Here is a 12,016-nt window from a genome sequence, read left to right as displayed (position 1 = left end):
CCAAACGAGTCCTCTCTTGTTCTCTTTTGGCCGAACCTTCGGCAGCCGTCGCAGGCGTGCTGCTCTTCACACAACCACGACAACGGCAGCGGGAGAACGGAGCAAGAAGACATGCAGCACGAAGTTGTGGGCCCGGTTTGGCGAAGATCGTATGGAAATCGACGGCGAAGATGACTTGCGAGAAGAGAGGTGAGGAGAGGAGAGGCGGGGCGGGACGGGCGACAGCTCCTGTCGACTCCGCTTGTCGATGAGGGGATAACTCGCGGGCCATGCGCACGCAAGGAGGCTTGCTTGCTGGACCGCCTAGCTCCCCGAAACAACCCACCGCTCGCTGGTCTCCTTTGTCTGCGGGAAAGCTCCACCTTGTCTACCTACGCCACTTCCAGGCCCTCATGTCTCTCGGTCTGTCTTGGTGTGCGTGCCGACACACGCGTCGCCTCGTTTTGCGAACCTCTCACACTTTCTTTGCTCTCCTTGCGCTTCTCTTCGTCTCTCGCCCGTCTTGCCCACCACCTTCCACGCTGTTCCCCGCTTGCCCGTATGCGTGCCGCCACCGGGCATGCCTCCACCCATTCGATAACTTACACATAAACATCATCGCGCACGCGGACACCAACGTCGCGGTGCAGAAAGTTGTTTCTGTCAAGTCGCCCCCTCATCCTCTTTCACTGCTTCAGTCTAGTGCAGCATCCACCTCTCCAACTGGCACACACAACTTACAAGTCGACGTGATGACGAAGTTCCTGAAGCCCGGTAAGGTGGTCATTGTGACGGCTGGCCGCTACGCCGGCCACAAGGCGGTGATCGTGCAGAACTCTGACGTCGTGACGAAGGAGCGCCCGTACGGCCGCGCGCTGCTAGCTGGCATCAAGAAGTACCCGAAGAAGGTCGTGCGCGGGATGAGCAAGCAGACGATCACGCGCCGCTCGCAGGTGGGCGTGTTCCTGCGCGTTGTGAACCACAAGCACTTCCTGCCCACCCGCTACAACGTGGACATGTCGAAGGAGCTGCGCGGCAAGATCAACGTGTCTGACGCGTCGAAGCGCTCGCGCTCGAAGAGGCTGGTGAGGCACGTGTTCCAGGCGCGCTACAACGCCGGCAGCAGCATGTGGTTCTTCCAGCGCCTGCGCTTCTAAGCCGCAAGCGGTGCGTTCACCCACTGGAGGCCGCAACCGTAGTAGCAGCAGTGGGTGCGTGTGTGCAGAGGGATGGGGCAGGGACGGGGTCTGACGACCGTTTCTCTTACTGTCCCCACCTCATCCTCTCCTCGCTCCCCCGCTTCTTACGCAGCCGTCGCTCTGCGCCCCATTTGCACGCGTGAGCGTGGCTGCAGCGGGATGCGCGACCGGACAGGCGTTGCAACTTTCTTTTCCCTTTTTCTTTGCTGATCGCCTCCGTCTTTCACTCACCCTCGCAGGGAAAGCCACGTGGCGGTCGATGCTTTCTGTGTTGCATGGGTTTATTTTTGTAGTCTTCCAAACGAATCGCCTACTCGGGCAGACGAGCATGTGACGCAGACGTCGCAACCAGACGCAGAGGTGGCGATGATAAAGGCAGAGTGGAAGGCAAAGCGGAGCAGGACGCGCCTATCAGCGAGCGGCACAGATGCGTATGCTGCTTGCTTGCTTTGCCCCTTCCCCCCTCTTCCCCATGCGGCACTCGGATATGATTGTCGCCACAGCCCCTCCCACCCCTCCTTGCTCACCCCTCTCGCCACACTGCGAACTGGCTGGCCACCCAGAGTCCTCCATGCCCGTGCACGTGTATGTTTTCCATATCGTTCCACCTCCTCCGTTGTGCTCTTCGCTCTCGAACGACTGCATATTCGCACCGCCTCCTCCCTTTGGTCGTTGCTCATCTCTTCGACATCGTCACGAGTGCCGTCCTCCACACTGCGCCATCGGTGCGCATCAGGAGCCACGCCAGAGAGAAGAGCACGCACGTGTGACAGGGGGAGGCAGGGTGCTTCGCGCAACAGTATTCGAGAGCGACCACAAAAAAAAGGATCCCAGACCTTCCCGCACCTCTCCAACACGCTTGATCTGCTGCGCCCGCACATGGAGAAGGGGAAGCACGTACACTCACATACACACACTTATATACATGCGTATGCATACACGCAGTACGCCTATCTGTGCACTTCACGAGCTTGTCAGTGCTGCACACCTCAGTAGCTGATCTTCTCTGTGGACACACACACACACACGCACGCGCGTTCTTTTTTTTTATATCTCTGTTGGCCAACATATCGTATTTCTTTCATATTGTTGGTGCCGCGCCGCGTTTGGTGGGGAACCTGACAGCCCCCCCTCCCCTTCTCCCGACCCGCAGGTGGAACAAAGGACGGGTACGCGCGTATACCCTGTAGAACGCCGAGTGTGAAGCGCCACTTTCGACTTTTCTCCCTTCGTGTGTGTGTGTGTGGTGTACGCCATCCCTTGCTCTCTCTCTTGGTGCTGCGTCTCGATACACACATCTTGTCTCAGCTGCCTCCCACCACCTGCTAACACCCGACCCCCCCCCACACACACACACAATATCTTCAACAGTCCGCTTTCGGCCCTGCCTATCAGCCATGCCAGAACCGCTCGTACCGATGAGCGGCACGACCGCGGACAAGTTCTTGAGCAAGCAGGTGTACAAGAGCAATAAAATTGCCCAGAACATGTTCTCGAGTGCCACGCGCAAGGACAAGAAGGTTATGCTGCCCCAGACGCTGTTGAAGGGCCTCACCATCCAGAAGCTGTGGGACAACGTGTTTCAGGACAACACCGCATTTTTGAGAAAGTACCACGGCAGCCGCAATGAGTCGAAACTTGAGATCGGCCCGTGGGACTACGCAGTCGACCACGGCAGCGGCTCGCGCTTTGTGTCGTTCGTCGCCATTGTTGAGGTGCCGCGCGCTGGTACGCCGACGCCACTGAACCAGGCCCAGCGTTTTGCCTACATCACCACACCAGAGGGAAAGCTGATGCTTGCGTACCAGATATCGTCGCAAACGCCTGAAGTGCCGGCCGGCGGCTCCTTCCGCACCGAGGCGTACTTCGAGATCACCGCCGATAGCGCCGACAGCGACTGCTCCATCGCCATTTGGGGCAACTGCCGCAAGATGAGTATGTCTTTTTCCGCAATCCAATACATAGCGACACCGCGTGCCATCAAAGAGATGACATCAGCGTATCGGCAAATGGTGAACATGATTAGCGAGGAGTTTTGCGGCGGCGCGGTGGCGCCGGCTGAGAACGGCAGTGGCGACGCCGAAGGCGCCGAGTCCAATGGTAACGCCGGCGACGGCGGTGGCAGCGGCGGCGATGACGGCAGCCTTGGCTCTCTCTTCCATGGTACGCTGCTGGTGCTGGCGGTGCTGGTGACGCTACTCGTTTTCAATAGCACTCGCACGATGGCGCGCACCTCTCATGTAGCCATGACGATGCTGAGCCAGGATCGCGCGATGTGGGAAGGCTCCGGCGTCGGCGGCCGCGGATCCGCTCCCGCGAGTACGGGAGGCTGGATGTGCGAAGAAAAGGCGCTACTGACGGCCGCGAGGGAGGCACAGATTCAGACGATGCGATATCGCTGGATGGAGCAGCAGGCGGAGATCGAACACCTGCAGCGGACCGTCTCGCTTTTGAAGTGGATGGCCTACGTGCAGGTGGCTGCTGTGGTTGTGGCGCTGAGCGGGTTCGGCTACTTGCTGAAGCGCCATTTAGACTTAAACCCGGAGGTGTAGTGGGACTGCGGAGTCGCATATCATGCCATCTTGTCTGTTGTTTCCTTCTTGCCTCCTCTCGCGTGAGGGGTGCCGGTGGAGGGGGGTGGGGGCGAGGAGAAGAGGTGTGAGCGACGCGGATATGTTAAGTCGAGTGAGGACGTGGCTACTGTGGCTTCCCTGTTTGTGTTTTCCCTTGCAAGCGAATCGCGGCGATGCATCTGCGACGTGCCGCACCGCTGCAGATGTCGTCTTAGGGCCTCCCCTCTTCCTCTCTTCTCCCTTGTTGGGCGCCTTCATTCCACGGTTTTCCTCATTTTCTGTGTCGTTTCTCGTTTCCTCCTCCATCCACCGGTATTCTGCCACCTCGCTGCGCACACGGGGTGCATGTCCCCTCTCCACCACACCGAGGTCATTCATCGACACACGCACGCACAGACACACACACACGGGCGAACATGCAGCGGGCGGTGCGCCTGCACGCATACTCAGACTCCTCTTCCTTGTTCGTCTTTTTTATTTTTGTGTGTGCCGCCTGTTGGGGACTTTGGAAAGCTATGGAGCGCCACTGTCAGCTCTCTCCCTCTCTCCCTCCCCCTCTCTGTACTGTTTTTCGTTTGTTTTCGTCATGAACGCGGTGTGCTCTTGAGCGCCACAGCTTACACTACTTTCTACCACCGCTGCCGTTGCACTTGTCGCATCAGCCTGTCTCTCTCTCTTTTCTGCGTACGCCAGAAATGTCTGTGCATCGGTGGGCGGTGCTCGTCTGTGGGCACGCACGCGTGCGCGAGCGTGTATGCCACGTGCAGCAAGGTGAAGGTACAGGTCGGGTGTCAACGGACTCTTTCACATCTCTCTCATCTTCTCTCTTTTGTTTTTCTGAGGTGACGTCTATCTCATTTCGCCCGCTCGCGTTCTTTTCTCGCGCGCGCACACCCACACCCGCTCTTTGCGTGCGCTTGTGGGTATAGCTCTCCTCGCCCACCTTTCCCCTCGTCGTCTGCTTTTGGCTGGGACTTTTCCGTCTTTTCTCCGTCGGGTTTGCAGATGAACCGCAGCACAAGCGCAAAAGGAAACAGAGAAGCGTCCAGCACATCACCCATTTCTCATTCTCAGACACAGCGGGGCGGCGGCGACCACACTACTCCTCGTGTCCTGTATTGTAGTACTATTTCGCTGCCCCCCTTCCCCCTCGAATGTGATAATGACAGGTGGCGATGACGGCACTGCGCTCACTTGCCTTATCCTCTTATCCCCGGTCGTTGTGTCTCGGAGGGCGAGAGGGAGCTCACCCGATGCGATGCATGGCGAAAAAATCGATCGCTATGCGCCACGAAATGGCGGGGATGTATTGAGCTGCCCCTAACTGATAATGAGGTCGTGTGCCCTTTTCTCTTCTCGTGGTGTACCTCCACGACATGCCCTCTGTCCCACCACTTCCGTACTCTGGCTGGCTGTTCCCCTGCTTCTCTCTCTGTGTGTGTGCGCCTCTTGCCACTCCCATCTTTCTCTCTATCCCCCCTCCCCGCCTCCGCGTACGGAGCGGGGGACGACCAATCAGATGTTCCCGCGCTCCCCCCACCACCCTACCCCAAGGGCGTGCATCATACGTGTGTGCAACCGATATGCTGTGATCCCCCCTATGATCTCTGTCGATGGCGCGCGTGATTGCGCGTCTTTCAGGCGCGTTTCTTTTTTTTTTTGCGAATTCGATTTCTAATCCTTCACTGCCTCAACTCTTTCGTAGGCTTTCACATCGTGTGAACGAAGGTTTGCTGATCGAAGAGAATTTTCGCTGTGTGCCCCCTGCGCGTGCGCCCATGGCTGTGATACCGTGCACTAGAACGTTGCCCCCTGTCCTTCGCGCATTCCCAGCGGCGAAGAAGTGTGTCGACTTGGAGTCGGATAAGTCTTCGCGTCAGTGGTGTGGTCTGCGTGTGTTGTGCGCAGCTGCTCATGCGACCGAGCAGAAGCGTATGCGTCCGTGTGTGGAGAACTATTCTCGGTTGTGTTCGGTCATCGATGCAGCGTCCTCTCTCCCTAGCCGCCCGCCGCATCGTCTGTAGCTTCAGGCAAGCCGAATCTATTTTGAGGCACACGCACATTCAAGGCATCGCGCTGTTCGACTTGACGCGAGGCTCCCCCCTCTCGTTGGGTGATTGCCTCGGCAGCGCTTGTCATTGTGCGAGAGCTTCCCGAGCCACCGGGAGGTGTAAAGAGTCGAGGGAACAGTCTGCGCGGGTCGCGGAGGACAGTGCAGGCTTTTGTCGTACCCCTTCCCTCCGCGCGCTCTGACCGTTGCACCTCGAATGTGCATCTCTCGCTCTCCATAGCACTTTGCCAAGTGCAAGCGGCGTGCCCATGCGTTACTCGTCCCCTTCTACGTCTCTCCTTTCTCGACTCCCTTTTCCCGCTCGCCCGAACCATGATGCACGCTCTCTGCCGAACCCGCCGTTGCGCTGCATATACGTGCACACGCCCACGCATCCACACAAGTGGGCCGGGCACCTCGGATAGCGGCATAGGCGCACATTGTTCTCTTGTTGCTTTTCGCGCACCCTTGCGTGCTTCTCATGCTGCGTCGCCGCACTACTGCGTTGGCAGCGAGGAAGCTGCCCAACCCGGGCAGCTCGCTTCTGAACCCTCGCAGCTATCGCGCAAAGGTGCGCCGTGCTGCAGCCTTGGGGGCGCAGCAAGAGGCTCAGTTTGAACAGCAAGCCATGTTCGCAGAGCTCGGTGGGCCTGGCAGGACAGGGGCCGCATCACCGCACCTGTCCTCGTCTTCGCGTACGGCGAAGAGTCGGAAGCAGCGCCGCAAACATCATGTACAGCAAGTGGTTGGCAAGGACGTCGCCGAGCGCGCCAAGTCGATGACAGATGCGGAGTGGGAGAGTGTATCTATGGCGGACAAGCACGCCTTCACCAAGTACATGGGCGCGCTTTTGCGCGAGCACCCGACCGAGGCAACTGAGCAGCAGCGGCGTCGCTACTTTGAAACGACCATGGTTGACCCGCGCGACCTCGATCCGAGTCGCACTGTGCGAGATGAGTTTGAGCGACTGAAGATGGGCCTGCCCGTGCAGCTCAAAGACCCACAGCGTTCACTTGGCGTCTCGCAGGCCATATTCGAAGCCGGTGACGCAAGCCTGTTCGACCCTGACAAGGTGGACGCACTGGAGGATGCGATGGTGCAGATTAAGCAGGTATTTACGGACTACGTTCGGCAGCGCCGCGAAGGCGTGAGCACGGAAACGGCCCGCCGCAAGCTGGCGAACATGCTGGCAGACTTGAACGTCGAGACGCAGCGACATCTGAGTCACATGTTCAAGTACGCGGAGGAGAGGGTTCGGCAGGAGGCGCGCGAGGAGCGGAAGCGGCAGCTGAGCGAGCTGCAGCGGCTGCGCCAACTCGTGTCGTCGTCGACACGGCATCGCGCTTCTCCGTCGCCCGAGCCAACTGCTCCGACCCCCTCCACCGGTACGTCGGTGCCGGAAGGCGGCGCGTGCTCTTCGACATCGTGCTCAGGAGGGGATGCAGACCTAGGCGCCGGTCATGACACCTTCTCTCCGTCTCCAGGAGCGCTAGCCAAGACGAAGAAGCGCGCCGTCTTAAAGCGGTCACTGGGCAAGGCCCTCGGCTTGGAGCTCAGCGTCGTGGAGAGCCTCATCACGGAGCTCGAGGCGCAGGAGAAGTTCATGCAGTTCTGTGAGGTGTTTGCTCGCCTCACCGTCTCCCAGGGGTTCCGCCACGGCCCCGAAGACGAGCGCCTCGATGCATACACGGAGAGCCTTAGGCGGCTGTACTCCGTAGACGCGAATAAGCTCAGCACACTTGACGTTGTGCAGTACCTCGCCGCCAAGGAGGAGGCGCACCCAGTGGACTGGGCAAAGCGGTGGTACGAGCGCCTTGTCCGCATCCCGCTCGAGCACACGTCGGAGTACAAGCGACTGGAGGCGATTCGCGACGGCGACACTGCGGCGCTGGAGCTGCAAGCCCGGGCCGCGCGCGAGGCGGACGCGCCGGTGTCCGCAGGCCACGAAGCCGCCATGCAGGCCGAGCGGGCGGCTGCCGCTGGGCGGACGCAGCAGGCTGTGCGCCTGGTAGAGAAGATGTTCATGCGCCCAGACGACCCACGGCTGAAGAGTTTACACGAGCGGAGACTGCGGTACATCGCCTACCTGCAGATGGAGCGGCAGATTGCGCAGGCACGTGAGAACGCGAAGATTTTTGCGGGCGTCGAAGCAACAGAAGAGGCGGCGGAGTGCCGAAGACTTTACGCGCAGTTCATGGAGCGTAAGCAGCGGCTCGCCGCGCTCGGCGACCCTGTCGACTCTGCAGCAGCTCCCATCACCGAGGCTGGCGCCACCGAATCGATGGACGGCTCTGCCGCTGCGACCTCCCCGGATGTCGTTACAGCAGTCGCCGAAGCTGCCGGCAACACGAACGTGTTTGAGCAAGACCCTGAGGCTGCTGCATTGTTCGAGCGAATCAGCCGCATCACTCAATCCGTCATTCATACATACAGTCGAGAGAGACGCCGGCGTAGCAAGGCCGCCGCCAAGGCTGAGGTATTCACGCGTGTGATGCAGCAGGTTGCTCTCAAGAACGCGGACGGGAGCCGTGCTGGCCGCGCCGAGGAGCTTCAGCGGCTGCTGCAGGCGAAGAAGGACAAGGTGGCGCAGCGGATGCTGAATGTACTGGAGGCAGACGTGAAGTCCGACTTGGAGTGGCTGGATGCAATGGACGAGGCCGAGCGGCCACCGCTTCTGCCCATCCCAGAAGGCATGTCCTACGTCTCTGCGGCGGATGTGCAGGCCTGGAAGGAGGTCCGCGAAGCTGACAAGGCCCTTTCTGCCGACCCGTTTCGCAAGAACAAGAAGCGGTTTCAGCCACAGCTTTTTGGGCAGCAGTGGCAGCTGCCTGATAAGCCGCTTCTGTTTTGGGGCACCGGAACACGGGCGGTGCAGCAGGCGCTGGAACACGCCGCTGACGATGCAGAGCTGCGCCGTCGTGGTGAGCCGCTGACGCCGCCGTACCCCTGCCCAGAGAATCCGTGGGGCTGGCGACTCGTCAAGGACATCCTCGATGATTAAACAAACCTAGGGCCCTCGTGAGGAGATGGTGCGCCTTCGTGCCTGCACGTGTGTGCCCGGGTGTCTTCTTCACATGTCTGCATGCGCTCATGCTGTCCCCGCGCCGACGGACACGCGCGCACGACTTGCACAGACACGTGCGCTTATTCGCACGTCCGCGTTCCCCTGTGCGGTTCTTTGGATGCATCTGTGCTCTCTTGTACGCATGCCTGCGCGCCGGCGCACCCAGCGAATGTTTTTCGTTCTCCCCTTATAATCGCCACCTCTATCACACTAACGCCAAACACTCACCAGCAAACAACTGCGTCGCTGTCTTTCGTCCTTTTTTTTGTTGTGGGAGAGCAGCGTGTCTCATCCTCCCCCTCACCTCATCCCCTCTTGCGGGAAACCACCGTGACCGGACGTCTTTTGCGTGCCTTCGTCTGTCGTTGGGCAGTAACGCATGCGAGGATGCCGATTCTTCGTTATTATGATTATTCTTTTGGGTTTCTGTGGACGCAACGGTGATCGGATGCTTACACGCTCGTCTCACTGCCTCACTATCGACTAATTCGGTGGCGAGGGCGGATGCCACAGGCACACAGCTGCTCTCTCTCTCGCGTGTGCCATCCATCTAATGTATATATTTTGCTCTCTTTCCCTCTCTCGTCCTCCCCCCCACACACGGCCACATGGCACCGCTACTCCTGCGGTGCTGCGGGGCCCTCCGCATTCCTTTCCCGCCTTCACCACTCGCGCCCTCCCACGTCTGTGCGTAGCCTCCTCTTAAGAGTTTTAATCAGTAACAAAAAAAAAGACAGAACAAAGTGCACACGCACACAACACACAACGTCCCCACCCTCACCCCCACCTCCACCAAGCTCGCTCCCGTACGACAGGTTGAAAGCGAAGACAAAAGGCGCACAAGCACTCGCTCTTTGCTCACTTCAACAGAGGCGAAAGGCAGGCTCGACGATCTCGCACACGGTCAGCTGCGTACGCCCCATCTGCGCGCTGCCTAGTCGCTCTCGCCCTCGCAAGCCCCAACAGCACTACGCCTTCTGAGAAGCAGCCCTCCTCGCACAATCGGATCGATTGGGCAGTGGTTTGCGTGCGGGGTACCCTGTTCTACTCGCCGACCGCGTCAAGCGCTATCATCTCCCCAACAATCCCCCCTCCCCCTGGACTTGCTGTTGACGAAAGAACTCCGCTGTTGCACACGGCAATCATGAGCGGCGCGAACAAGAACAACCATTGTAGCGACAGCGACGACTGCTCCGCCCCGCTGCCCGAGGAGCTCGCCACCCACTACCCCTACACCGAAACGGGCGGGAATGTCCTTGCCGCAGACAGCGCTGCTGTCACAACGATGAAGCGCGCCGCGGGCGAGTCCTGCTCCTCGTCCAGCGTCGACGCACTGGCCGCGCCACAAGCCAAATCGACTGGCGTGCGCGGGGTCTTCGAGAGGGTCTACTCCATCATTCCCCATGGTGGGCTGGTCGCCAACATCTACAATCTGGCAAGCGCCACCCTCGGTGCCGGAATTGTCTCTGTGCCGTCCGGCTTTCACCAGTCTGGTATGGTGGTGTCGGCTGTGCTGCTCGCCGTTGTGTGTGCGTGCACCATCTACTCCATTCGCTTGCTGGGTCAGACGAAGCTGAAGACGGGTCTGCGGTCGTATGAGGAGATGGCACGCGGCATGCTGGGCCGCGGCTGGGACTACTTTACGGCGTTCCTCATGCTAATGTTCTGTTGGGGCACGTGCGTCGGGTACGTCATCTCAATCGGCGACTTGCTGTCGCCGATGCTGGATGGCCCCAACACGAACGCGTTCCTCAAGACGGACAATGGCCACCGCCTGCTCATTGGACTGATTTGGTTCGTTGGCATGTTCACGCTGTCGCTGCCGAAGGAGATCAACTCGCTACGCTACGCCTCTGTGGTCGGCGTGTCTTTTGTCGTCTTCTTCGTCATCTGCGTGATCATCCACTCCGCCCGCAACGGCCTCAAGAACGGCATCCGCAAGGACATCGTGCTCATCAACAACGGCATGCCGGCCGTCAACGGTCTCACGCTGTTCATTTTCGCATTCATCTGCCAAGTGAACGTGTTTGAGATTTTCGACGAAATGCAGAAGCCCACGCTCGGCCGCATGACGCGCGACGCGACGATCAGCATGCTCGTCGTGGCGTTGCTGAACTTCTTCTCTGGCTTCTTCGGCTACTGCGACTTTGGCGCGGAGGTGGACGGCTCGATTCTGCTGCTGTACCGCCCGCTTGAGGAGCCGCTCTTCATGATTGCGTACATTGGTATTTGCATCAAGCTGTGCGTCGGCTTCGCCATCTGCATCCAGCCCTCGCGCGATGCCATCTACTACTGTCTGGGGATGGGCAAGACGTCTGATGTGAAGGACTGGCTGAACTGGATCGTGAGCGGCGTCCTTGCCCTTGCTGCGCTCATCTGCGGTCTCTTCATCCCCAGCATCAACGTCGTCTTCTCTCTGCTCGGCGGTATCTGCGGTGGCTTTCTCGGCTTCATGTTTCCAGCGTACTTCTTCATCTACTCGGGTGGCTTCACGCTCAAGAAGGTCGGCATCCTGAACTACCTTGGCTGCATCGTGCTGGTCGTTGGTGGCGTGGTCGCCGTCGTCTTCGGCACAGGTGTTGCCATCTTCAGCGAGATCCCTTGATAGGACGGACGCGAGTGTGTTCAGGAGGCGCGCGCAGCGGTGCCCTTACGCGACATGAGGCCGCTCTCGAGGCGTGCCAGCGCGTGTGACTGAGTACGTGCCAACTTTGCCCATACCCTTGTGGTGGTGGCACAGCGGTCGACTTCTGCGCCTTTCCTGGTTAGCGTGGTCTGCCCCCCTTCCTCCCTCCCTCTCCATGTCTCTGTCTATATTTCTCTGTGTGCATGTATTTCCTCTTCAACATATGTGTCTTCTCTGTTCTCTCCACCTCCTCACCCCCCCCTGCACTTCTCCTTTTGTTTCCCCGCCTGCCGCCAAGCAAGACCATTTTCTCCTCTTGTTGTACAACCAACGCACGCGCGACGAGAACCAAGCCAACAACAAAAAAAATGTTTTTTTTTCTTTGTCTTTGTCCTTCGTGCGCGCGTGCGTGCGTGCGTGTGTGTGTGTGTGTGTGTGCTTTATTACTGAGTTAGCGTAAACTAAGCGCGAACAACTTTTTTCTCTGTTTGTTGCCCTCCTCCCCCTCCTCCCCCTCCTTCACCC

General features: G+C 59.3%; 4 protein-coding genes across 4 annotated transcripts; all 4 read left to right on the top strand.

The window, feature by feature from the left end:
- Nucleotides 1–731: 731 nt before the first annotated feature.
- Nucleotides 732–1,136, top strand: LMXM_31_2690 (putative ribosomal protein L27; the record flags this gene model as incomplete). The annotated part of the gene is made up of 1 exon (XM_003878067.1): nucleotides 732–1,136. One exon carries the CDS (start codon nucleotides 732–734, stop codon nucleotides 1,134–1,136), a length of 405 nt encoding a protein of 134 aa, XP_003878116.1.
- Nucleotides 1,137–2,575: 1,439 nt separating this feature from the next.
- Nucleotides 2,576–3,730, top strand: LMXM_31_2680 (conserved hypothetical protein; the record flags this gene model as incomplete). Its single annotated transcript, XM_003878066.1, has 1 exon — nucleotides 2,576–3,730. One exon carries the CDS (start codon nucleotides 2,576–2,578, stop codon nucleotides 3,728–3,730), a length of 1,155 nt encoding a protein of 384 aa, XP_003878115.1.
- A 2,699-nt stretch (nucleotides 3,731–6,429) lies between these two features.
- LMXM_31_2670 (conserved hypothetical protein) lies at nucleotides 6,430–8,802 on the top strand (the record flags this gene model as incomplete). Its single annotated transcript, XM_003878065.1, has 1 exon — nucleotides 6,430–8,802. The coding sequence occupies one exon, from the start codon at nucleotides 6,430–6,432 to the stop codon at nucleotides 8,800–8,802; it is 2,373 nt and encodes a 790-aa protein (XP_003878114.1).
- Nucleotides 8,803–10,009: 1,207 nt separating this feature from the next.
- Nucleotides 10,010–11,470, top strand: LMXM_31_2660 (putative amino acid permease; the record flags this gene model as incomplete). The annotated part of the gene is made up of 1 exon (XM_003878064.1): nucleotides 10,010–11,470. The coding sequence occupies one exon, from the start codon at nucleotides 10,010–10,012 to the stop codon at nucleotides 11,468–11,470; it is 1,461 nt and encodes a 486-aa protein (XP_003878113.1).
- Nucleotides 11,471–12,016: the final 546 nt, after the last annotated feature.

This window comes from Leishmania mexicana, chromosome 31 (assembly GCF_000234665.1).
Source record: "Leishmania mexicana MHOM/GT/2001/U1103 complete genome, chromosome 31".
Taxonomy (NCBI): domain Eukaryota; phylum Euglenozoa; class Kinetoplastea; order Trypanosomatida; family Trypanosomatidae; genus Leishmania; species Leishmania mexicana.
This window is presented reverse-complemented; position numbering and strand designations above follow the sequence as displayed.